General features: G+C 35.4%; 1 protein-coding gene across 1 annotated transcript in view; it reads left to right on the forward strand.

The window, feature by feature from the left end:
• RPAP3 (RNA polymerase II associated protein 3) overlaps nucleotides 1-21,059 on the forward strand; it is a 44,187-nt gene extending 23,128 nt beyond the window's left edge. Inside the window, exons 10-17 of the mRNA XM_031001044.3 lie at nucleotides 1,175-1,296; nucleotides 3,202-3,272; nucleotides 3,382-3,483; nucleotides 12,619-12,857; nucleotides 13,867-14,053; nucleotides 15,125-15,222; nucleotides 15,893-15,993; nucleotides 19,403-21,059. Coding sequence (XP_030856904.2) covers nucleotides 1,175-1,296; nucleotides 3,202-3,272; nucleotides 3,382-3,483; nucleotides 12,619-12,857; nucleotides 13,867-14,053; nucleotides 15,125-15,222; nucleotides 15,893-15,993; nucleotides 19,403-19,488 — 1,006 coding nt within the window. The 3' untranslated portion in view covers nucleotides 19,489-21,059. The remainder of the gene's footprint in view (nucleotides 1-1,174; nucleotides 1,297-3,201; nucleotides 3,273-3,381; nucleotides 3,484-12,618; nucleotides 12,858-13,866; nucleotides 14,054-15,124; nucleotides 15,223-15,892; nucleotides 15,994-19,402) is intronic.
• The last annotated feature ends 1,672 nt before the right edge of the window (nucleotides 21,060-22,731 follow it).

The raw sequence follows: 22,731 nt of genomic DNA on the forward strand, positions 1-22,731 counted from the left end.
GCAGAGAGAAGGCCAGATACTCAGGCAGGCCCCTGACTTTGCGCTCCAAAGGAATTGGACTTTATCTTGAAAAGTATGGGGGCCATGCAGGTATCTTGAATGATATAATCAGGCAAGTAGAAAATAACATTGATAAGGGCATGAACACAGATATATTCTTTATCTCTTGCTGGAAAGTGAGTTAAATAAATCAGAGATGTTTAAGTTCATTCGAAATTCTGATTTTTTTCATATGAGATTTTGTTTTGAGGGCAAGATGACATCCATTTAGGCCTTGGGGAGAATGCAATTACAGGAGTGTTTTTTTTTTTTTTAATATTCTTATGAAACTTTTCAAACTTATACAAAAGTAGTACAATAAACTCCATGTGTCCATCATCTAGTTCTAACAAGCCATACTTTTTTTGGTCATATTTGTTTCAGCATTTTCCCCCTGAATTATTGTAAAGCAAATCATAAACATTATGACGTTTATCGCTAAAGAAAGGATATTTTATACATAACCACAACCATTAGCACTCCTAAGAAATTAACAATAATTCATTAATGTCATATTAATATATGGGAATGTCTGAAGTTTTTGTTGTTGGGTTTTTTTGGTGGGGGGGTTGAGCTCTTCTTAAGCACCTTGTTATTGTAGAGCAGTAATGAGTAAGTCTGTAAGTCTGAATTGATTGCTGGTTGCATGGCTGAGTAGAATTTATGCAAAGTATTAGATGATATGCTATCACATTTGTACCAAGTTCTCATTTTTTTGTTTTTCTATGAGTATGGGAGGTTTACTGTGGGTAAATGTTAATAAAGTTTTATTAGAAAACTAATGCCAGTCAAAATTCTAATGTAATACCTGTGCATATTGAGACTTGGAGAAGAGGTAGGCAGAGAAGCAGTGGCATTCTTTTGTCTGCCCTAGTCATATTTTTGCATTATTATTTCATCGCTCCAGCAGACTCTCCTAACATTCCCTCAGTCTGGTACCTTCTCCCTCCTCACCAAATGATTCCAGGATTTGGTGAGAATAAAAAATTTATAAAATAGTTCTCCACTTCAAACACAGATTTAGAAGTTAGTGATTGAAATTATATACAAGCTTTTTAAATTAGAAACTTAGTTTATATGACATTTTTCCATAAGCTGCCTTTTTTCCAGTCAGTAATTTTATCATGTTCGATAGATATGAAGAAGCTGAAAAAGACTGCACACAAGCCATTTTATTAGATGGCTCATATTCTAAAGCTTTTGCCAGAAGAGGAACTGCAAGAACATTTTTGGGAAAGCTAAATGAGGCAAAACAAGGTAAGACTTTATAACAGCTGGCACTCAGTCATCCTGATGAATGCCCAAGTTATAGAAGCAGAGATTAATGTAGCTTACCTGTGGTTCAAAGATACTGAACTTAGGGAATTATGTTTTCTTTCCACAGTTTAGATCACGAATAGATTTGGAGGAATGCAGCTTCCGCAAAGTACCAAATTATCTTTTTGTTTAGTAGCATTCTGGCTAATTTTGTTTAGTACATTCTGGCTAATTGCCAGTCAATATTAATGAAAAATTTTAATTATACATGAGAATGGAAAACGATAAAAAGACCAGAATGGAAAGGAAGGGAATCAGTGTTGTTGAGCGAAAGGGACTCACTGTGTGATATGCTTGAAGCCAACACTGTGACATCAGGTTTTTGAGAAAAGGCTTTATTTATATTGAAAGTTGACTCCTAAAGAGACAGGAATCAAACCCAAATCTGTCTCCTTGTCCTGGCCTTAAGGCAGTAATTTTATTGGAAAGGGTTTAGGGAGGTGGATACTGGAATTAGCAGGTAATTAGTGGAAGGAAAGGGAAAAGTTCTTGGGCATATGTAGCTATCTCTTGCTAACTAATGGATTGCAGGTGCAAATTTGGGGTAGTTAGTAGAACTTGGTGGAAATTCAGGCTGTGACATCAGCAAGCTCGTTTTTGTGCAAACTCCACTTGGCCATCTTGGTTCCAAATGATTTCAGCCTGGTTTTTTTTGTTTGTTTTTTTTTGAATCCCAGTAAGCAGAGGAAGTTTCTTTGTTTCAGCAAGTTGTATCTTTTCCTATCTGCCATCCTACAAACTGAAGAATTTCTGTTAGTGATTGATTTTTTTTTTTTTTAAAACTCTTCGGGCTGTGGTTTTATCAGCAGGTAGGGAATGGAGGATAATGGAGATCTGATGCCATTTTAATTCTTGATACGATTTTTTTTTCTTTGTTTTTATGGTTTTCTCTTTTAGGGTATTCATTGAATTAGTCTTTTCAGAGAACCAACTTGGTTCTCCTGTGTGTGTTTTCTATTTAATTTCCTTCTGCTTTTTATTTTATTCCTTCAACTTTCTTTTGGTTTAATTTGCTGTTTTTCTAGCTTCTTGAGATCAGTACTTAGATAATTGATTTTCAGCCTCTGTCCTTTCCTGGTATGTGCATTTAAAATCTGGCAGTTTCTCTATAAGCCTGTTAGCTACAGCAGTGTTTTTTAAATTGTGGTTAAAAAAAATATGTAACGTTAAATTTATTATTTTAACCATTTTTCAATATATAGCTCAGTGACATTAAATACATTTACATTGTGCAGCCATCACCACTGTCCATCACCAGAACTTTGTCATCATCCCATTCTAAAACTCTATACACATTAAACAATAACTCTCCATTCTCCTCTCCCCCCAGCCCTAGTAACCTCCATTCTACTTTCTGTCTCTGAATTTGACTGTTCTAGATATCCTATGTAAGTGGAATCATGCAGTATTTGTCCTTTTGCCTCTGCTTATTTAACTTAGCATAATGTCCATGTTGGAGCATGTATCAGAATTTCATTCCTTTTTAAGGCTGAGTAATACTTTGTTGTATGTAATTCTCTTATTCTATTAATATTTTACATTTAGTGAGTTACTCTGTCATTTGTTTACATGGTGAACTTTGCTAAGTTAGATGACCTCTAGGGGCCTCAGTTTTATCACCTTTAAAGTGGGGTTGTAGTGAGGGTTACATGAAAATTCATATAAAACAACTACAACAGTGTTCAGTAAATGTTCTTACTATAGCTCACCTGTTTCCTAGTAATCTGAGTAAAACTGCTTGAGCTAAAAATGTGATTACTAACTGAATATATCATGAATATACATGCGAATATGAAAACTCCACATTTTAACTATGTTGTAATGTTTTTAAAAAATTCGCTTTAGATTTTGAAACTGTTTTACTTCTGGAACCTGGAAATAAGCAAGCAGTAACTGAACTCTCCAAAATTAAAAAGGTAATGTATTCTTTTCACCCAAACATGGTCATATTTTCTGAAACATAAATATATTTATTTGTTGTATAATAAATATTTTGATAGTTATGATTATAAATTTATTTTCAAGGAATTAATTGAGAAAGGACACTGGGATGATGTCTTTCTTGATTCCACACAAAGACAAAATGTGGTAAAACCCATTGATAATCCACCGCATCCTGGATCAACTGTAAGTAAAGCACTTTCATTTTTTCCTTGCCATTTAAATATGTTGTAATAGGAGAATTGGAAACCAACTATTGTATTAATAAACTTTTTTTTTAAAATTATACTTTAAGTTCTAGGGTACATGTGCACAACGTGCAGATCTGATACATAGGTATACATGTGCCATGTTGGTTTGCTGCACCCATCAACTCATCATTTACATTAGGTATTTCTCCTAATGCTATCCCTCCCCCAACCCACCACCTGCAACAGGTCCCAGTGTGTGATGTTCCCTGCCCTGTGTCCAGGTGATCTCATTGTTCAGTTCCCACCTATGAGTGAGAACATGCGGTGTTTGGTTTTCTGTCTTGTGATAGTTTGCTGAGAATGATGGTTTCCAGCTTCATCCATGTCCCTGCAAAGGGCATGAACTCATCGTTTTTTATGGCTGCATAGTATTCCATGGTGTATTTGTGCCACATTTTCTTAATCTAGTCTATCATTGGTGGATATTTGGGTTGGTTCCAAGTCTTTGCTATTGTGAATAGTGCCTCAGTAAACATACGTGTGCATGTGTCTTTATAGTAGCATGATTTATAATCCTTTGGATATATACCCAGTAATGGGATTGCTAGGTCAAATGGTAATTCTAGTTCTAGATCCTTGAGGAATCTCCACACTGTCTTCCACGATGGTTGAACCAGTTTACACTCCCAGGAACAGTGTAAAAGCGTTCCTATTTCTCCACATCCTCTCCAGCATCTGTTGTTTCCTGACTTTTTAATGATTGCCATTCTAACTGGCATGAGATGGTATCTCATTGTGGTTTTGATTTGCATTTCTCTGATGGCCAGTGATGATGAGCATTTTTTCATGTGTCTGTTGGCTGCATAAATGTCTTCTTTTGAGAAGTGTCTGTTCATATCCTTTGCCCACTTTTTGATGGGGTTGTTTGTTTTTTTCTTGTAAATTTGTTTGAGTTCTTTGTAGATTCTGGATATTAGCCCTTTGTCAGAGGGTAGATTGCAAAAATTTTCTCCCATTCTGTAGGTTGCCTGTTCACTCTGATGGTAGTTTCTTTTGCCGTGCAGAAGCTCTTTAGTTTAATTAGATCCCATTTGTCTATTATGGCTTTCATTGCCATTGCTTTTGTTGTTTTAGTCATGAAGTCCTTGCCTATGCCTGTGGCCTGAATGGTATTGCCTAGGTTTTCTTGTAGGGTTTTTATGGTTTTAGGTCTAACATTTAAGTCTTTAATCCATCTTGAATTAATTTTTGTATAAGGTGTAAGGAAGGGATCCAGTTTCAGCTTTCTACATATGGCTAGCCAGTTTTCCCAGCACCATTTATTAAATAGGGAATCCTTTTCCCATTTCTTGTTTTTGTCAGGTTTGTCAAAGATCAGATGGTTGTAGATGTGTGGTGTTATTTCTGAGGCCTCTGTTCTGTTCCATTGGTCTATATCTCTGTTTTGGTACCAGTACCATGCTGTTTTGTTTATTGTAGCCTTGTAGTATAGTTTGAAGTCAGGTAGCATGATGCCTCCAGCTTTGTTCTTTTTGCTTAGGATTGTCTTGGCAATGTGGGCTTTTTTTTGGTTCTATATGAACTTTAAAGTAGTTTTTTTCCAATTATGTGAAGAAAGTCATTGGTAGCTTGATGGGGATGGCATTGAATCTATAAATTACTTTGGGCAGTATGGCCATTTTCACAATATTGATTCTTCCTATCCATGAGCATGGAATATTCTTCCATTTGTTTGTGTCCTCTTTTATTTCATTGAGCAGTGGTTTGTAGTTCTCCTTGAAGAGAATTGGATTCCTAGGTATTTTATTCTCTTTGTAGCAATTGTATTATTCTCTTTGTAGCAATTGTAAATGGGAGTTCACTCATGATTTGGCTCTCTGCTTGTCTGTTAATGGTGTATAGGAATGCTTGTGATTTTTGCACATTGATTTTGTATCCTGAGACTTTGCTGAAGTTGCCTATCAACTTAAGGAGATTTTGGGCTGAGACAATGGGGTTTTCTAAATATACAATCATGTCCTCTGCAAACACGACAATTTGACTTCCTCATTTCCTAATTGAATACCCTTTATTTCTTTCTCTTGCCTGATTGCCCTGGCCAGAACTTCCGACACTGTGTTGAATAGGAGTGGTGAGAGAGGGCATCCTTGTCTTGTGCTGGTTTTCAAAGGGAATGCTTCCAGGTTTTGCCCATTCAGTATGATATTGGCTGTGGGTTTGTCATAAATAGCTCTTATTATTTTGAGAAACATTCCATCAATACCTAGTTTATTGAGTGTTTTTAGCATGAAGCACTGTTGAATTTTGTCAAAGGCCTTTTCTGCATCTATTGGGATAACCATGTGGTTTTTGTCATTGGTTCTGTTTATGTGATGGATTACGTTTATTGATTTGCATATATTGAACCAGCCTTGCTTCCTGGGATGAAGCCAGCTTGATTGTGGCGGATAAGGTTTTTGGTGTGCTACTGGATTCGGTTTGCCAGTATTTTGTTGAGGATTTTCACATTGATGTTCATCAGGGATATTGGTCTAAAATTCTCTTTTTTTTGTTGTGTCTCTGCCAGGCTTTGCTATCAGGATGTTGCTGGCCTCATAAAATGAGTTAGGGAGGATTCCCTCTTTTTCTATTGATTGGAATAGTTTCAGGAGGAATGGTACCAGCTCCTCTTTGTACCTCTGGTAGAATTCAGCTGTGAATCCGTCTGGTCCTGGACTTGTTTTGGTTGGTAGGCTATTATTGCCTGAATTTCAGAGCCTGTTATTGGTCTCTTCAGAGATTGAACTTCTTCCTGGTTGTCTTGGGAGGGTGTATGTGTCCAGGAATTTATCCATTCCTCCTACATTTTCTAGTTTATTTGCATAGAGGTGTTTGTAGTATTCTCTGATGGTAGTTTGTATTTCTGTGGGATCAGTGATATCCCCTTTATCATTTTGTATTGTGTATATTTGATTCTTCTCTCTTTTCTTCTTTATTAGTCTTGCTAGCAGTCTATCAATTTTGATGATCTTTTCAAAAAACCAGCTCCTGGATTCATTGATGTTTTGAAGGGTTTTTTTTATGTTTATCACTTTCAGTTCTGCTCTGATCATAGTTACTTCTTGCCTTCTGCTAGGTTTTGAATTTGTTTGCTCTTGCTTCTCTAGTTCTTTTAATTGTGATGTTAGGGTGTTGATTTTAGATCTTTTCCTGGTTTCTCTTGTGGGCATTTAGTGTTACAAATTTCCTTCTACACACTGCTTTAAATGTGTCCCAGAGATTTTGGTACGTTGTGTCTTTGTTCTCATTGGTTTCCAAGAACATCTTTATTTCTGTCTTCATTTAGTTAGTTACCCAATAGTCATTCAGGAGCAAGTTGTTCAATTTCCATGTAGTTGTGCAGTTTTGAGTGAGTTTCTTAATCCTGAATTCTAATTTGATTGCACTCTGGTCTGAGAGACAGTTTGTTGTGATTTCTGTTCTTTCACATTTGCTGAGGAGTGCTTTACTTCCAATTGTGTGGTCAATTTTGGAATAAGTGTGATGTGGTGCTGAGAAGAATGTATATTGTGTTGATTTAGGGTGGAGAGTTCTGTAGATGTCTTAGGTCTGCTTGTTGCAGAGCTGAGTTCAGGTCCTGGATATCCTTGTTAACCTTCTGTCTCGTTGATCTGTCCAGTATTGACAGTGGGGTGTTAAAGTCTCCCATTATTATTGTTTGGGAGTCTAAGTCTCTTTGTAGGTCTCTAAGGACTTGCTTTATGAATCTGAGTGCTCCTGTGTTGGGTGCATATATATTTAGGATAGTTAGATCTTCTTGTTGAATTGATCCCTTTACCATTAGGTAGTGGCTTTCTTTGTCTCTTTTGATCTTTGTTGGTTTAACATCTGTTTTATCAGAGACTAGGATTGCAACCCCTGCTTTTTTTTGCTTTCCATTTGCTTGTTAGATCTTCCTCCATCCCTTTATTTTGAGCCTATGTGCGTCTTTGCACGTGAGATGGGTCTCCTGAATGCAGCACACTGATGGGTCTTTACTCTATCCAATTTGCAGTCTTTGTGTTTTAATTGGGGCATTTAGCCCATTTACGTTTAAGGGTAATATTGTTATGTGTGAATTTGATCCTGTCATTATGATGTTCGCTGGTTATTTTGACTGTTAATTGATGCAGTTTCTTCCTAGCATCAATGGTCTTTACAATTTGGCCTGTTTTTGCAGTGGCTGGTACTTGTTTCTTTCCATGTTTAGTGCTTCCTTCAGAAGCTCTTGTAAGGCAAGCCTGGTGGTGACACAATCTGTCAGCATTTGCTTGTCTGTAAAGGATTTTATTTCTCCTTCACTTATGAAGCTTAGTTTGGCTGGATATGAAATTCTGGGTTGAAAATTCTTTTCATTAAGAATGTTGAACATTGGCCCCTACTGTCTTCTGGCTTGTAGGGTTTCTGCTGAGAGATCTGCTGTTAGTCTGATGGGCTTTCCTCTGTGGATAACTCGACCTTTCTCTCTGACTGCCCTTAACACTTTTTCCTTCATTTCAACCTTGGTAAATCTGACAATTTTGTGTCTTGGGGTTGCTCTTCTTGAGGAGTATCTTTGTGGCATTCTCTGTATTTTGTGAATTTGAATGTTGGCCCTGCCTTGCTAGGTTGGGGAAGTTCTCCTGGATAATATCCTGAAGTGTGTTTTCCAACGTGGTTCCATTCTCCCCATCACTTTCAGGTACACCAATCAATCGTAAATTTGCTCTTTTCACATAGTCCCATATTTCTTGGAGGCTTTGTTTGTTTCTTTTACTCTTTTTTTCTCTAACCTTGTCTTGTTGCTTTATTTCATTAATTTGATCTTCAATCACTGATACCCTTTCTTCCACTTTATCAAATCGGCTACTGAAGCTTGTGCATGCATCACGAAGTTTTCATGCCATGGTTTTCAGTTCCATCAGTCATTTAAGGTCTTCTCTGCACTGTTTATTGTAGTTAGTCATTTGTTTAATCTTTTTTCAAGGTTTTTAGTTTCCTTGCGATGAGTTCGAACATCCTCCTTTAGCTTGGAGAAGTTTGTATTACGGACCTTCTGAAGCCTACTTCTGTCAACTTGTCAAAGTCATTCTTCGTCCAGCTTAGTTCCGTTGCTGGTGAGGAGCTGTGTTCCTTTGGAAGAGAATAGGTGCTCTGATTTTTAGAATTTTCAGCTTTTTTGCTCTGGTTTCTCCCCATCTTTGTGGTTTAATCTACCTTTGGTCTTTGATGTTGGTGACCTCAGTTGGAAATGTAGAAATCACCCTTCTTCTGCGTTGATCACGCTGGGAGCTGCAGATTGGAGCTGTGCCTATTCGGCCATCTTGGAACGCCCCCTAACTCTTAAAGGAAATGTTCAAATGTCTTACTGGGGCACTTTTTTTTTTTTTTTTTTTTTAGAATCTTTAAAAAATACTTCCTAGGATTACTGATGTATAAGGGAAATTTAGCAGTGTTTAGAGTTTTGGGATAACTTTTTAAGTGAGTATTTTAATTTAACACTATCAATTTAAATATTTCTGCCTATTTCTCTTATATTAAAGGAATTTCAAGCAGTTTTACATTTTATAGAAATTAAATGTCTTTGTATTTTTATTACTGTTCTTTTCTGAAGTTGGGATAAACACCCTTGCATCAAGTAAATTATGAAATATACATACAGAAAAGTACACAAGACAAATTATGATTTAGAGAATAATTACAAAGTGAACACCCATGAAATCACCGAGTCAGAAAATTAAGACATCACCCCTAAAAAACCTCTCTATGTACCCCTGACTGATCAAGATCCTCTTCCTGCCCTCTTAAACTGTTAGGCATAGACGATCCTTTGCATAACAGTTTTCTTTATTAGAAATAACAATTTCATGAGGAAGTCAGAGGAGGTATTTTTATCCTCTTTTTATAAAGGCAGAAAAGGAGAGAAAGTTTGTTTTGCTATGTTTGTACTAGTTAGTAGTAGCAAATAGATTTCTTAGTTTAATACTTTTCCAGTGCATTTAATATGACTGTATTCTTTTTTTTTTTTTTTTTTTTTTTTGAGACGGAGTTTCACTCTTTGTCCCCCAGGCTGGAGTGCAGTGGTGCGATCTCAGCTCACTGCAACCTCTGACTTCTGGGTTCAAGTGATTCTCCTGCCTCAGCCTCCCTGGTAGCTGGGATTACAGGCACCTGCCATCATGCCTGGCTAATTTTTGTATTTTTAGTAGAGACAGGGTTTCACCATGTTGGCCAGACTGGTCTTGAACTCCTGACCTCAAGTGGTCTGCCCACCTTGGCCTCCCATAGTGCTAGGATTACAGGCATGAGCCACCATGCCTGGCCTATTACGACTGTATTCTTGGTAATACTGGTTGTGTGTGTTGTGTGTGCTAGGCATAAATCTAGTTGTTTTCACACATTATGGTCATTTTCATATATTTATTTACTGTTCTTTTCAGTAAAAGTGATTATTTAATTAAATGTAGTTTAAACTTTTACATCTTTGTAAGACTTCTTTACAAAAATTAATTCGCAAGTTTACAGAAGGCCTTTGTTAGACATCACTGTCCATAATTATAAAAACATTGCAACGTGATATGTGTAATATCCCATGACCAATATACCATAAGTAGCTTTTACAAATACGTTGGGCCCACCTTCTTGTTAAAAATGAATTTATGTTAATAGTTGTGAAAATACAATGTGAATTTAAATCTCTATGGCAATATGACAAAACAAAACACCTCTAGGAAATGAGAAATCTTGGGGTAAACTGTTCTGTAAATGATCCAAAATCAACAAAGTTAGTATCCTAGTGGGAAGGGAAAAAAATTGCTGTTGATTTTTATAATGGATCTTCATGATAAAAAAAATGTGGGCATTATTTTTAAAAAGTAGAGGATAGCAGTTTAGTATAATGCCTTTGAGACTGGATTTGAGCCCCACTTGATAAACTTTGCAACCTTGAGCAAGTTAGTTAATCCCTGCGTTATCCTTACTTTTTCTCCGTAAATTGAGAATAACTCACAGATTAGTTTATATCAAAGGAAATAATGTGCATAAATGCTGAGGCAATTTCAGGTGAAACAAATTTTAGTTTCCTTTTTAGTCACGTATTTGTGACACCACCTGGTCACCAGAGAAAGTGGTCAGGAAAGGAAGACTACGGAAAGTAGAGAGAGAAGAGAATGAGTCTCAGGATTATTGAAATGAAAGGCTAGGGCAGGGTAGTCTGTGCTTGAAGGGCTGGCAGCTTGGAGGTATTTTTAGCAAACCTCTAGACAGAGTGTAGGAGAGCAGACATGTAGGTGAACTTGGGCCTGGGGTTTCCCCTGAGAGTGGTAATAAGTGAAAGTTTTCCTGATCCTTTCGTCTCTGCTAAAATATCTTATTTTGCTTTATTTCCTTTTTTTTTTCTTCATTTTTCTGTTTCCTGATGTCAAAACTTCACCTGTTTGGTCCCTTTTTCTCTTTATTCCTTTGTTCTTCTCTCTCTCTCTCACTTTTTTTTTAAATGGTCACAATATACAACTAAATAAAATGTTACGCTTCCGAGTCATGATTTTAAAAAAGGAGTGAATTGAACCTTTCATATTTTCTTAAGTTCTTTCTATAGTGGTTTCTTTTATGGTTTACTCCTGTTACTAGCATACTGTTCTTCCCCACAGTCCTTCCAGCTGTCATCAGTGACCCTCAGTGGCTCTCAGTACCCCGGGTCTACACTTAACAGAGACCAATGATTAGGAAATTCATAAATTCAAATGATTATTTACATATCTGTTGTCAAGGATAGGGTTTAATACACATCCATTCTTGATCAGTATCTTGATAAAAACTTTTGCTGATACAGTTCTTAGCAAAGCATAGGCCTTAACTTAATATGATTATTCTTTAAAATAGAACTGCTTGAAGAATTCTGTTATAAATTTTCTTACAGCTTTTTCATTTTTGTACCTTCGTTTAGTAACACTCATTTATTACCATTGGGTCATATCTTAGCTTCATTAATGGAATTTCTGGTTTTAACGTTGAGTTTGTTATCTATTGCAGAAGAAGTGCTTATATTTACAACTTTTCAATTTATAATTCAACTATGTAGTTGGAATGTATACTTAGAGTACATTGAGGAAAGTTTTTTTCTCTTTTCTAAAGATAAAACAAATTTCAAACATATATAAAAGTATATAGCTGCAACTGTTAATCAATATTTGCAAATTTTAGAAGAAGCTTTTCTTAACTTGTTTCATTTTTCAATACCCTTGGTGGAACAATAGCTCCTCAGTGTATTTCTGTGTGTTTGGTATGATGATATAGTGAAGAATATTGTTATATTTTATTAGATATACATATATTATTAAATATCAACATAAGTTGAAAATGACACGTGTGTAGTGATCGAGATAAACAATGAAAGCCATTTATTTTATTAAATTGGAAAAAAGGGTTTACTTTTACCAACTTTGTGAATATTACTTGGCAGATTTTTAATCCTGGGCTAGTTTTATCTAGCTGCTATATATTGAGACAATGTGTTTAGGTTTTAATGATAGTCTATCCCATACATAATGCTGGTTATTGTCTGCCCTTATGCCACTTGCCTTCAGTTAGTCCACAATACTGCTGTTGGTTTGGTAATTTCTTTGCTGTATTGCCCCTAGAATAGAGTCCAGACTCCTTTCATGGCATCCAAGTCCCTTCATAAGCTGTCTTCAAACAGCCTTTGAGGCTTCATCTCCACCATGCCGTGCCTTGCACCAGCCCCACTGGACTTCTCACCTTTCCACTGACCGTGCTGCACCCTTCAACTTTGCCAATCCTGTGTGCTTTTTCTATGAAGGCTTCCCTCATGCCAGTGTTTATCTTCCTTCCTGTGTTCTCTTAGCGTTTTGTGCTTTCATCTCTTAAACATACCCATGGCCTTATATATTTACATATACATGTCTCTCTCCCTTGTTTCGACCTACCTGGGATAAGTGCTTTGTATAGCTTTTTATTTTTGTATTCTCAGACTCCTAAGTCTGTCTAGCCACCAAATTGAATTTACTAATCACTGGGATATTAGCTGTAAGATCATTGCAGCCTTTTAACTTGTGACCCTAAAATAGGAAACCTTTAATATTTTAATTTAAGGAATTGATTTTAATTGTTTTAGAAACCACTCAAGAAGGTTATTGTTGAAGAAACTGGTAATTTGATACAGACTATTGATGTGCCAGATAGCACTACTGCTGCTGCTCCAGAGAATAATCCTATTAATCTAGCAAATGTAATAGCAGCCACAGGCACCACAAGTAAGAAGAATTCAAGCCAAGATGACCTTTTTCCCACAAGTGATACTCCAAGAGCAAAAGTATTGAAAATAGAAGAAGTCAGTGATACTTCATCCCTGCAGTGAGTAGAAATACTGTTATTTGCTGATCATCCAGAATGGGATAATTCCAATGGAGAATTGATATTACTGAGACTTCTGATTTGTACTCATCATGCTAATTTTTTGAACTGCCTAACTTAAGTTTCTAGCTTTTCTTTTTTGTTTGTACTTATTGTAAGGGTGATTTTGCTTGAAGAATGATTACTATTTTTTTTTTTTAACCACAGTGTGAAATTTAAAGATGATAAGAAGGTATCTTGAAAATTGATTTTGTTTAAAAATTTTCATTTCTAGGATTTCAGTTTTATTATTTAGTTCAGCAAAATTTTAGTTTTTTAAAAGGAAGCTTCATAAAAATGTAGAATTTATGGATTGCCATTATTTCATCCATTAGTATTTAAGACTGTTGTGGACTCTAACTTTTGTTTGGCATTTAAAAAATAGTTTATGTGTTTTTTCTTGATAATGAGAATATAGAAGATATAGACTAATTAGGTTCATTTTGAGGTATGGAAACCTTACTCATATATTTTTACATTGCCACTCAACAAACCTGCTAAAAGTTGTTTTTTTCTTTTAAACTTTGAACTTTAGTAGTACTTTTATTTAAAGTGATAGTATAGATCATGGGACAATACTATATAGGCAGTTTTTTTTGGAAGAAGCATTTCTTCCTTTTTGGAATATCTTGAAAATGATCATTTAGATCTTTGAAAGGCTAAATCATTAGTGTATGTGACATGGTAATTGAAATATATAGAAATGGTATACTCAAAAGGTGGATAGGTTAGCTGCCCAGCAGAGGAGAATAGTCATTACGTAGCCAGCATGTGAAAATTTGCAAGAGCATAATCTGTTTTGCCAAAAAATGTTTATATATTATTAGCTGAAATAATTGAATGCTTGTGTAATACAAATAGATAATACAATATTAATAGTCAAAAATTTAAAAATTTTTATTGATGTCTCCTTGATTGAGCTATGATTATTTATGGTTCTTTTCTGTTTGATACCTCTGAAATATTTCAGACCTCAAGCCAGTTTGAAGCAGGATGTATGTCAGTCTTACAGCGAGAAAATGCCTATAGAGATAGAACAAAAACCTGCTCAGTTTGCCACAACTGTTCTTCCTCCAATTCCTGCAAACTCGTTCCAGCTCGAATCTGATTTCAGACAATTGAAAAGTTCTCCAGATATGTTGTATCAGTATTTAAAGGTAAGAGAGAGGAAGGTAGTACTTCTGTTGTAAGTAAAAGGTCAGAGAACTTCTTTTGTCACTTTATAATAATGGTGCCGTATTTGCTTTTTGTAGGATATTATTGTAGAAATTATTGTAGAATACATCACCCTGGTCAGACCATTTAAAAATATTACAACCAGGGAACCTTGATGTTCTCCTTTGGCAATAGATTCTGTGTCAAATTATATTGTCTCAAATAACGTAATCTAATTTCATATATATTAGCTTAAGCTTAATCCTTCAAAAAAAATCCTAAAATACATTGAGTGTCTTCTGTGTGCCAAGCAGTGCTTGCAATATGTAGGCAATCATTCTTCTAATATTTGCTTTAAGAAAAAGAATCAAATCCTATGAAATTTAGCAAATAATGAATTAGCATGGTCCTTTTCAAGTGTAATGAGAGTAACATTTCCTTATAATTATGCAATATAAAATTACTTCCAAATACGTTTTCTCATGTAATTCTACTTTTAAAAATCTCTAGTTATATTTATTGCTCTTTGAGAGCCTTTAAAGTTTCCTGTCTCTCTTAGGATGGTGTATATCTCTTCTGCTCATAAGATTTTTCTGTGACTAGAATAGAGTGATTATCATGCAGTTCCTGTAACTTTCATTCTTCTATCATAATTGCATTTTAATGTGACTCCATTATTATTCATAAGTGCTAATGCATAGTAGTTATTCTTTTCTTTTTGTTTTGGACGGAGTTTTGCTCTTGTTGCCCAGGCTGGAGTGCAATGACGCAATCTCAGCTCACCGTAACCTCTGCCTCCCAGGTTCAAGCAATTCTCCTGCCTCAGTCTCCGAGTAGCTGGGATTACAGGGATGTGCCACCATGCCCGGCTAATTTTTTGTATTTTTAGTGGAGATGGGGTTTCTCCATGTTGGTCAGACTGGTCTCGAACTCCCAACCTCAGGTGATCCTCCCACCTTGGCCTCCCAAAGTAGTTATTCTTTACTATTTTTACCTAAGCAGTTGTTGTGTAATTTGTGATATGTGAGTGTTGCCATCAAGTAATTGTCTAACTTTTTATTTTTTTTTTCAAGCAAATTGAACCATCTTTGTATCCTAAGTTGTTTCAGAAAAATCTGGATCCAGATGTATTCAACCAGATCATTAAAATTCTGCATGACTTTTACATTGAGTAAGTCGAGTTTTTTTTAGTTATACAGTAAGTCCTCACTTAATGTTATTGATAGGTTTTTGGAAACTGCAATTTTAATTAAAATGATTAAGACATAGGAACATAAGTCTTGTTTATGTCAATTGGCCTATGGTAAAATTGGTTTGTTTATACAGTATGCTGTTTTACATAAAGTCACAGTTTTCATGAACCTATTGATGATGTTAAGTGAGAATTTACTGTACTCTTATGGTGCTATGCTATTTCCAGTGATTTGGGAAGTTGATTCTCTTTGAATGTATATAGCAAATTAGCAGCATATACAAAGTTAGCTTTCTTGTAAGTTTCATTGTTAGAGAAGTTGCAAGGAAATGACAAGTACAGACAATAAAAAGGGAAAAGTTTAAAAGGGAGGAAAAAGGACTAATTTTTTTGTAGAGAAAAGTAGGGTATGGAAATGACCAGTGTTTTAACAGAATAATAGTTTCCGTGCTAAGCTCTCATTTAAGAATATTGTAATTTCTTCAGTTGACTTGATAAATCTCTTCATTTGGGCATTTAAAATACAGGTATCCAGGGGAAAAAATGATGTCATTTATGTATAATTAGAAGTATTGTGTTAGTAAACAGAATTATTAATAAATGAGCTGCTTTTAACTGATCATTTGTTTCTATATTTGTATTATTTCAGGAAAGAAAAGCCATCACTCATCTTTGAAATCTTACAAAGACTTTCTGAACTAAAAAGGTTTGATATGGCAGTGATGTTTATGTCAGAAACAGAGAAAAAGAGTAAGTTCTATGAAAGTTTTCCCATGTTTATTTTTGTACATTCCTGTATTCATTCAAGAAATAATAGCTGACATTTATTGACTACTTATTGTGTATAAGGTTATATTTAATTAAATATTTATATTTAAATTGTATTATATTAAATTATATTTAAGTTAATTAAATTGGATAACAAGAACAATTAAAATTGTATTGTTAGTCCTGACAATATTATGAAGTGTAGGTACTGTTTTCACTCTCCTTTTACAGAGGAGGAAACAGGTATAGAGAGGCTAAGAAACTTGCTAAGGTCACATAGCTAGGAAGCCAGACCCAGGATTCGAACCCAGGCAGTCCAACTCCATAGTCTGAGCTCTTCTACTTGAAAACGCATTAAATGGTATAATGGTGGAGTTCCTACTGTTACTGTGTAAAGGATCAAAGCCACATGACCATGTAACTGGGCGAGGTACAGGAAAGGTCTGATCCATTCTGAGAGAGGTAATTTCCTTGAGTTTGATTTTAGCTGAATTCTCAAAGAAGTGCAAGAGTCAGAGGAAAGGCTGGGCAAGAGAGTTTTAGACTGAAAGAATGATACATGTAGTGGTTCTGAGGCAGGAAAGAGCAAATTGAGTCCAGAGAATTTAAAATGGTATGGCTGGATTGTAGAATAGGGAGTAATGAGTGGCAGGTGATGAACCTGAAGAATTGTATTTCTTTTTTTTTTCCACATCACAATTTTTGGCATAAAGAGTCCGTTTTGAGAAATCCTAATTAAAGTAAAATTGCACTATGCAGAAACTTCAGTTGCTCAGAGTTTTGGGCTATACTCATTTCAGGAAAAAAGAGAAAAGTCATTCACATACCAGTGTGTCTTTTTTTTTCTTTTTAATAATTAGCAAAACTCAGTGTACCATTTTCAGATACCTCCTGTACTAAACATACATGGGCTTCTTTTATTTTTTCTTTATCTTTTTAGCAGTGATGTTGAATGACTTTAAATCAATAAGAAAGATACTTTTGAAATTACACTTAGGGAAGTGGACATGTAATTTAGTTATATATATTTTTTAGGCCAGGCGTGGTGGCTTATGCCTGTAATCCCAGCACTTTGGGAGGTTAAGGCAGGAGGATCGCTTGAGACCAGGCTGGCCAACATGGCAAAACCCTGTCTTTACAAAAAATACAAAAATTAGTTGGTTGCAGTGGCGTGCATCTGTAGTCCCAGCTACTAGGGGGGCTGAGGTGGGAGAATCGTTTCAGCACGGAAGGTTGAGGCTGCAGTGAGCCATGATTGTGCCACTGCATTCCAACCTAGGCAACAGAGTGAGACTCTGTCTCAAATAAATAGTTAAATAAAAATAAAAAATATATATATTAAAATATATATATGTATATTTTAATAGTGAGGGTTTAAACCAAAAGTTTTGGTTTTAGCTTTAGTTAACCAGAAATGTTCCTTGAAATCCCTGAAAAATGTTACTGTTTCTTATTACTGTTTTGACCTCATCTTTTACCACTCTTTTTTCAACCACTCTGCCCCATTATAGTGGTTTTATATAGCTTTTAATATACCAAACTGTCAGGTGGGTGCAGTGGCTCATTCCTGTAATTGCAGCACTTTGGGAGGCCGAGGCAGGTGGATCACCTGAAGTCAGGAGCTCAAGACCAGCCTGGCCAACATGATGCAACCCTGTCTCTACTAAAAATACAAAAAAAAAAAAAGAAAAAAAAGAAAAAAATTAGCTGGGCATGGTGGCAGACACCTGTAATCCCAGCTACTTGGGAGGCTCAGGCAGGAGAATCAATCGCTTGAATCCAGGAGGCGTAGGTTGCAGTGAGCCGAGATTGCACCATTGCACTCCAGCCTGGGCAACAAGAGCGAAACTGTCTCAAAAAAAAAAAAAAAAAAAAAAAATACCAAACTGCCAAACTTATTTTGGCCTCGAGGACTTTGTGTTTGGCTGTTCTCTCAACCTAGAATATCTTCCTACATATCTTCACTTGTGTGCTTCTTCATTTGGTTTTCACCTATCACCACTTCAAAGATGTCTTTCTTCACTGACCCCCCATGAACCTGTCTCTTCTTACCCTGCTTTATTTCTCTTCGTAATACATTACTAGCTGACAGTGGTTCATGTGTATGTTTATTATATCTCCCTCTCTAATAGAATGAAAGCTCCATGACAGCAGGAACTTTGTCTACCTCGTTCACTGGGCCTCAGTGCTAGTGCATAATAACCCCTCAGTGTCAGTGTGTTGAATGAATGAATTTATTGTTACTCTAATGTGATAAGTTCAAGGTATCCGAGAATGCAGGTGGGCTCTTCAGACTGGCTGACCAATAGTACTGTCTTGATGGGGTTTCCACTGTCTGCTAAGTTAAACATGGAAAGCGCTTAGAATGGTTCTGGCATGCAACCAGGTATTCAGTAAATACTTAGCTGTTGTTATATTTTATTATTGCCATTATCATTAATAACTGTTAGCTAGTTCTCCAGTTTTAATGTTGAGAAGCATGAACTATAAATAGTGTTTTCCTAATGTTGAGTGTCGACCGATCAGTGGTAGTAAATATGATTTTTTTGTGATTCATAATCTTATTTTTTTTTTTTTTTTTTTTGAGACGGAGTCTCGCTCTGTCACCCAGGCTGGAGTGCAGTGGCTCGATCTCAGCTCACTGCAAGCTCCGCCTCCTGGGTTCACACCATTCTCCTGCCTCAGCCTCCTGAGTAGCTGGGACTACAGGCGCCCGCCACCACTCGCGGCTAATTTTTTTGTATTTTTAGTAGAGACGGGGTTTCACCATGTTAGCCAGGATGGTCTCCATCTCCTGACCTCATGATCCGCCCGCCTCGGCCTCCCAAAGTGCTAAGTGCTGGGATTACAGGCGTGAACCACCACGCCCGGCCCATGATCTTATTTTTAACATGTAGTAGTTTTAATTTTGTAATATAAAAATATTTAACTGTCCCATCAAGTGTGATTTCATCAGTGTCATTGCTGTTTTTCATTTACAGTAGTGAGGTAAAGTTTTCTTTTAAAATAAAATGATTTAGGTTTGAAAAACAGTTTAGTTGAAATAAAAATATTAAGTAAATAAAAGTACACTTGTTACACAGATAGGGTAAACATTTTTAAGGTAGTACAGAATGAATTAAGTTTAATCTGCAAGATTAATATCATTGACAATGCAGGGCAAATTTTATACTGCTAAAGCAAAATATTCCTGAAAGAACCATTGTTGGATTGCTATATAATTTTGTGTTCTCAGACTGGCTTTTTAAATATCTGAATTAGAATTTATAAACCTATTTATTGCTTTAAAATGTAAAATGTTTTTGACAAATCAGATTGCTCCTTTTAATTTACATTTTGCTTGGTTTTTAAAAAATGAGATTAAAATGGAGAATTTCTTTTTCTTTTTCAGTTGCACGTGCATTATTTAATCACATAGACAAGTCAGGATTGAAGGATAATTCTGTCGAAGAACTCAAGAAAAGATATGGTGGTTGATTTCCATTTTTGCTGAAATAATTGTTTTTGACTTTCATATGTAAATTTTTTCTACTGAAAGTGTTTTGCTTTTTAAGAAAATGAAATTATATAGCAGGAAAGGACTATCTTTGAACATGAGTTAATTAACTATAAGGTGAATTGTGATTTAACTAGTGAGAATTGTATTCAAGTGAACTCTAAGTGTTTTTCTGAAAATAAAAATATAAACAATGAGATACATTTGTAAGGATCAGCATTTTATTTTATGAGTCATTTTAAATGTTAAATTTGGATACATTCTTCAGTGACTCATAAATGTAACATTATTTTTATATTTTCATGAGTTTTTGTAACCACTTGCCAAAGCTGCTTCATTAGCATATGAATAATTACCTTTGTAAAGAGGAAGTTAAATAGATAGTGAGATCCTTTCTTTATAAAACTTTTAAATGTTATTGTGCCAATTCACTAACATGAAGTTATTTAGTTGCAGGGTATGTATGTATTTTTAGTATTTATGTTGAAAGAAAGAAGACTTTTAACTAGACTTTCAAACTAGGTTAATTGAAGTATCACAGTATTCTTACATTTTAATGCCATAGGGTTTTTTCCCTTAAGATATCCATGTTACATACCAGTTAAGAACAGATAATCTAATGCAAGGTGTAAAAATGTAAAAATTAGTAATGTTTAAAGTACTAATTAGCATATAGCCCATATGTATTTGTTGGATGTGAGTGTAGCGTTTGTAAACTTTTGAAAGTAGGGCTAGAACTCTGCTCATCCCTGTACTCTGCATAGTACCTAGCACAGACCTTTGCACAGTTAGGTGCTCAACTGATACTTATAAAATTTAATTGAATTTGACGCAAGAATCATATTAAGTAAATGTTTAAAGTAGCAGCCTAGCAAATTTTTGGGCATGGTGTAAACACTGGTAAAACCAGTTAATTTTAGAGACTATCAAGTTGTTAAAAAATATTAGGACACCATCCTTTAATTGTTATCAGCATCAATAAGAGTTCAGTTTACAATTTTATACAATATTGTGGTTAATTTTTATTGCCATTATACGTATTACTATTCTTATGAATTGTTTGAGAAGTAATCATAATTTATTTACAAAGATAATTTCTTCAGGTTGTGGTATAAATTATTGAGATATGTTTGTAATTTGGATAGTTTGAATGCTTTAAAATACACTTAAGATAGAGTTTATTAACTTTGTTTATTGCTAAATGTATTATGATATATAAACAGGCAATTGAATTTAGCTTTTTATCTGCTATGATCTGAATGTTTATATCCCCCACAAATTCATATGTTGAAATCCTAACCCTGAAGGCGATGGTCTTTGGAGGTGGGGCCTTTGGGAAGTGATTGGGTCAGGAGGGCAGGCCCTTGTAAAAGAGGCCCCAGAGAGCTTGTTCACCAATTACACCATGTAAGGGCACATAAGAAGGCACCATCTACGAACAAGAAGGTGGGCCTTCACCAGACACCGGAGACCAGAATCTACTGGCATCTTCATCTTGGACTCCCCAGCCTCCAGAACTGTAAGAAATAAATTTCTGTTTTTATTAATGTAAGCTACCCAGTTTGATATTTTATTATAGCAACCCGAATGGACTAAGGTATGATCCTTTGAAGAAACTTACAAGGTAGTCAGGGCAGGTAATGTTATTGTCATTCTTAACATAAGAAAAGGAGGCTCAGAGGGTTAATGTTCTCTGCATGATTATAGAGCTAAAAATTGGCCAGAACAGTTCAGAACGTGCTGTCTTCTCTTAATGTAGAGCTATTTGAACTACTTCCAGCTGCAGTTTTTATGTTGTGTTACCTGTGTAGAGACTGTTAACTGAAGAAGTACAGATCACAAGATTTACTATAGAATTTGAATTTTAAAAAATTTCTGATGTTAGCCTGATTTCTCCCCAGAGACATTTTCATGTAGTGATTTAAGACCAGAGGCTCTGGATTCAGACTTCTTGAGTTTGAATTCTGGCTCCATCTGGCTTTAGGGCCTTGGACAAGTTACTTTTCTATTCTTTGTTTTTGAAATCTGTAGAATGGGTATAAGTGAGATTGAATGAATGCACACATTTTGTTTTTGGAGCAGGGCTGGATGTATAGTAAGCTACTGTTGTTACTATTATTATTACAATTACCAACATTTCCTAAAAGTGATTAGAATAAAGAACAGTCTTTAGGGGCTGTCATATTGTTGCCTTATTGCAAAATAGCATAGTGGTTAATAAAGTCATTTTTGGGTCAAATAACCTGCGTATACAACCTATTGCACTCAACTAGCTTGTGAATTTGGACATACTGCTTAGCCTCTCTAAGCTTCCGTTTCCTCTCATATAAAATAGAATATTAGTAAATGCCTACCTCAAAGATTTTTAGAAAGGCTAATACTTACAAGTATTAGCACATTAATGCCTGTCACATAGTGCTCAGTCATTTTTATTAATAATAGTAATATTATTGCCTTAAAGGTACAAAAGCAGTGCTTTCCCAAGTGGTTTCTTTCTGGAAATGTAGTTATTTACTGTTAATTGTATCTTTTGACTTGATAGCAACATTTACATCATAATTATTCTTGAATTGTTGGCAGAAGCACCATGCCCGTCATTTATTGGCTGCCTCCGACTCTGGTTTTAGTTACACTCAATTTAATAAATTGATGGGGTATATCCAAGTCCTCACCATTTTAACAATTTGTGCTAATGCATTTGAAAAAAATTTTACTTCCAACCTCTAAATCCGTTATCTCTGTTAACAGGAGGCATTTCTGAACACAGTACCAAGGCTCATTTTACCTTTTTACAATGCTTTCTTAATGTTTGACCTTTATCAGAGTTACGTTTAAAGAAACATTAAAAATTTAATGTTAATGAAACTTGTTTGATTCATTCATTTAATTAATTTAACAAATATTTGTTGAATCTACATATAATTCCAGGCACTGCTAGGCACTGGAAATACAAAAATGAACAAAGTAAACATGGATTCTTTCCTCACAAAACTTACAACGAAGTGGGAGGTGGAATGGGATGGTGGGGATACAAATAAAGAGGTACAGCGTAATAAATGCTAAACAGGTAATACTAAGGGATCATGGGAAATACCAGGAATAGCAGATGCAAAAGACAAGACAAGTTTGAGAAAACTTAAGTTTAATTTTTAGCACAGAGTGGGAACTGGATTGTGGTAAGAAATGAGGCTGGTGAAGACAGAAGGGTTGAGATTCTAGAGGAC

The sequence above is a fragment of the Gorilla gorilla genome, chromosome 10 (assembly GCF_029281585.2).
Source record: "Gorilla gorilla gorilla isolate KB3781 chromosome 10, NHGRI_mGorGor1-v2.1_pri, whole genome shotgun sequence".
NCBI classification, from domain to species: domain Eukaryota; kingdom Metazoa; phylum Chordata; class Mammalia; order Primates; family Hominidae; genus Gorilla; species Gorilla gorilla.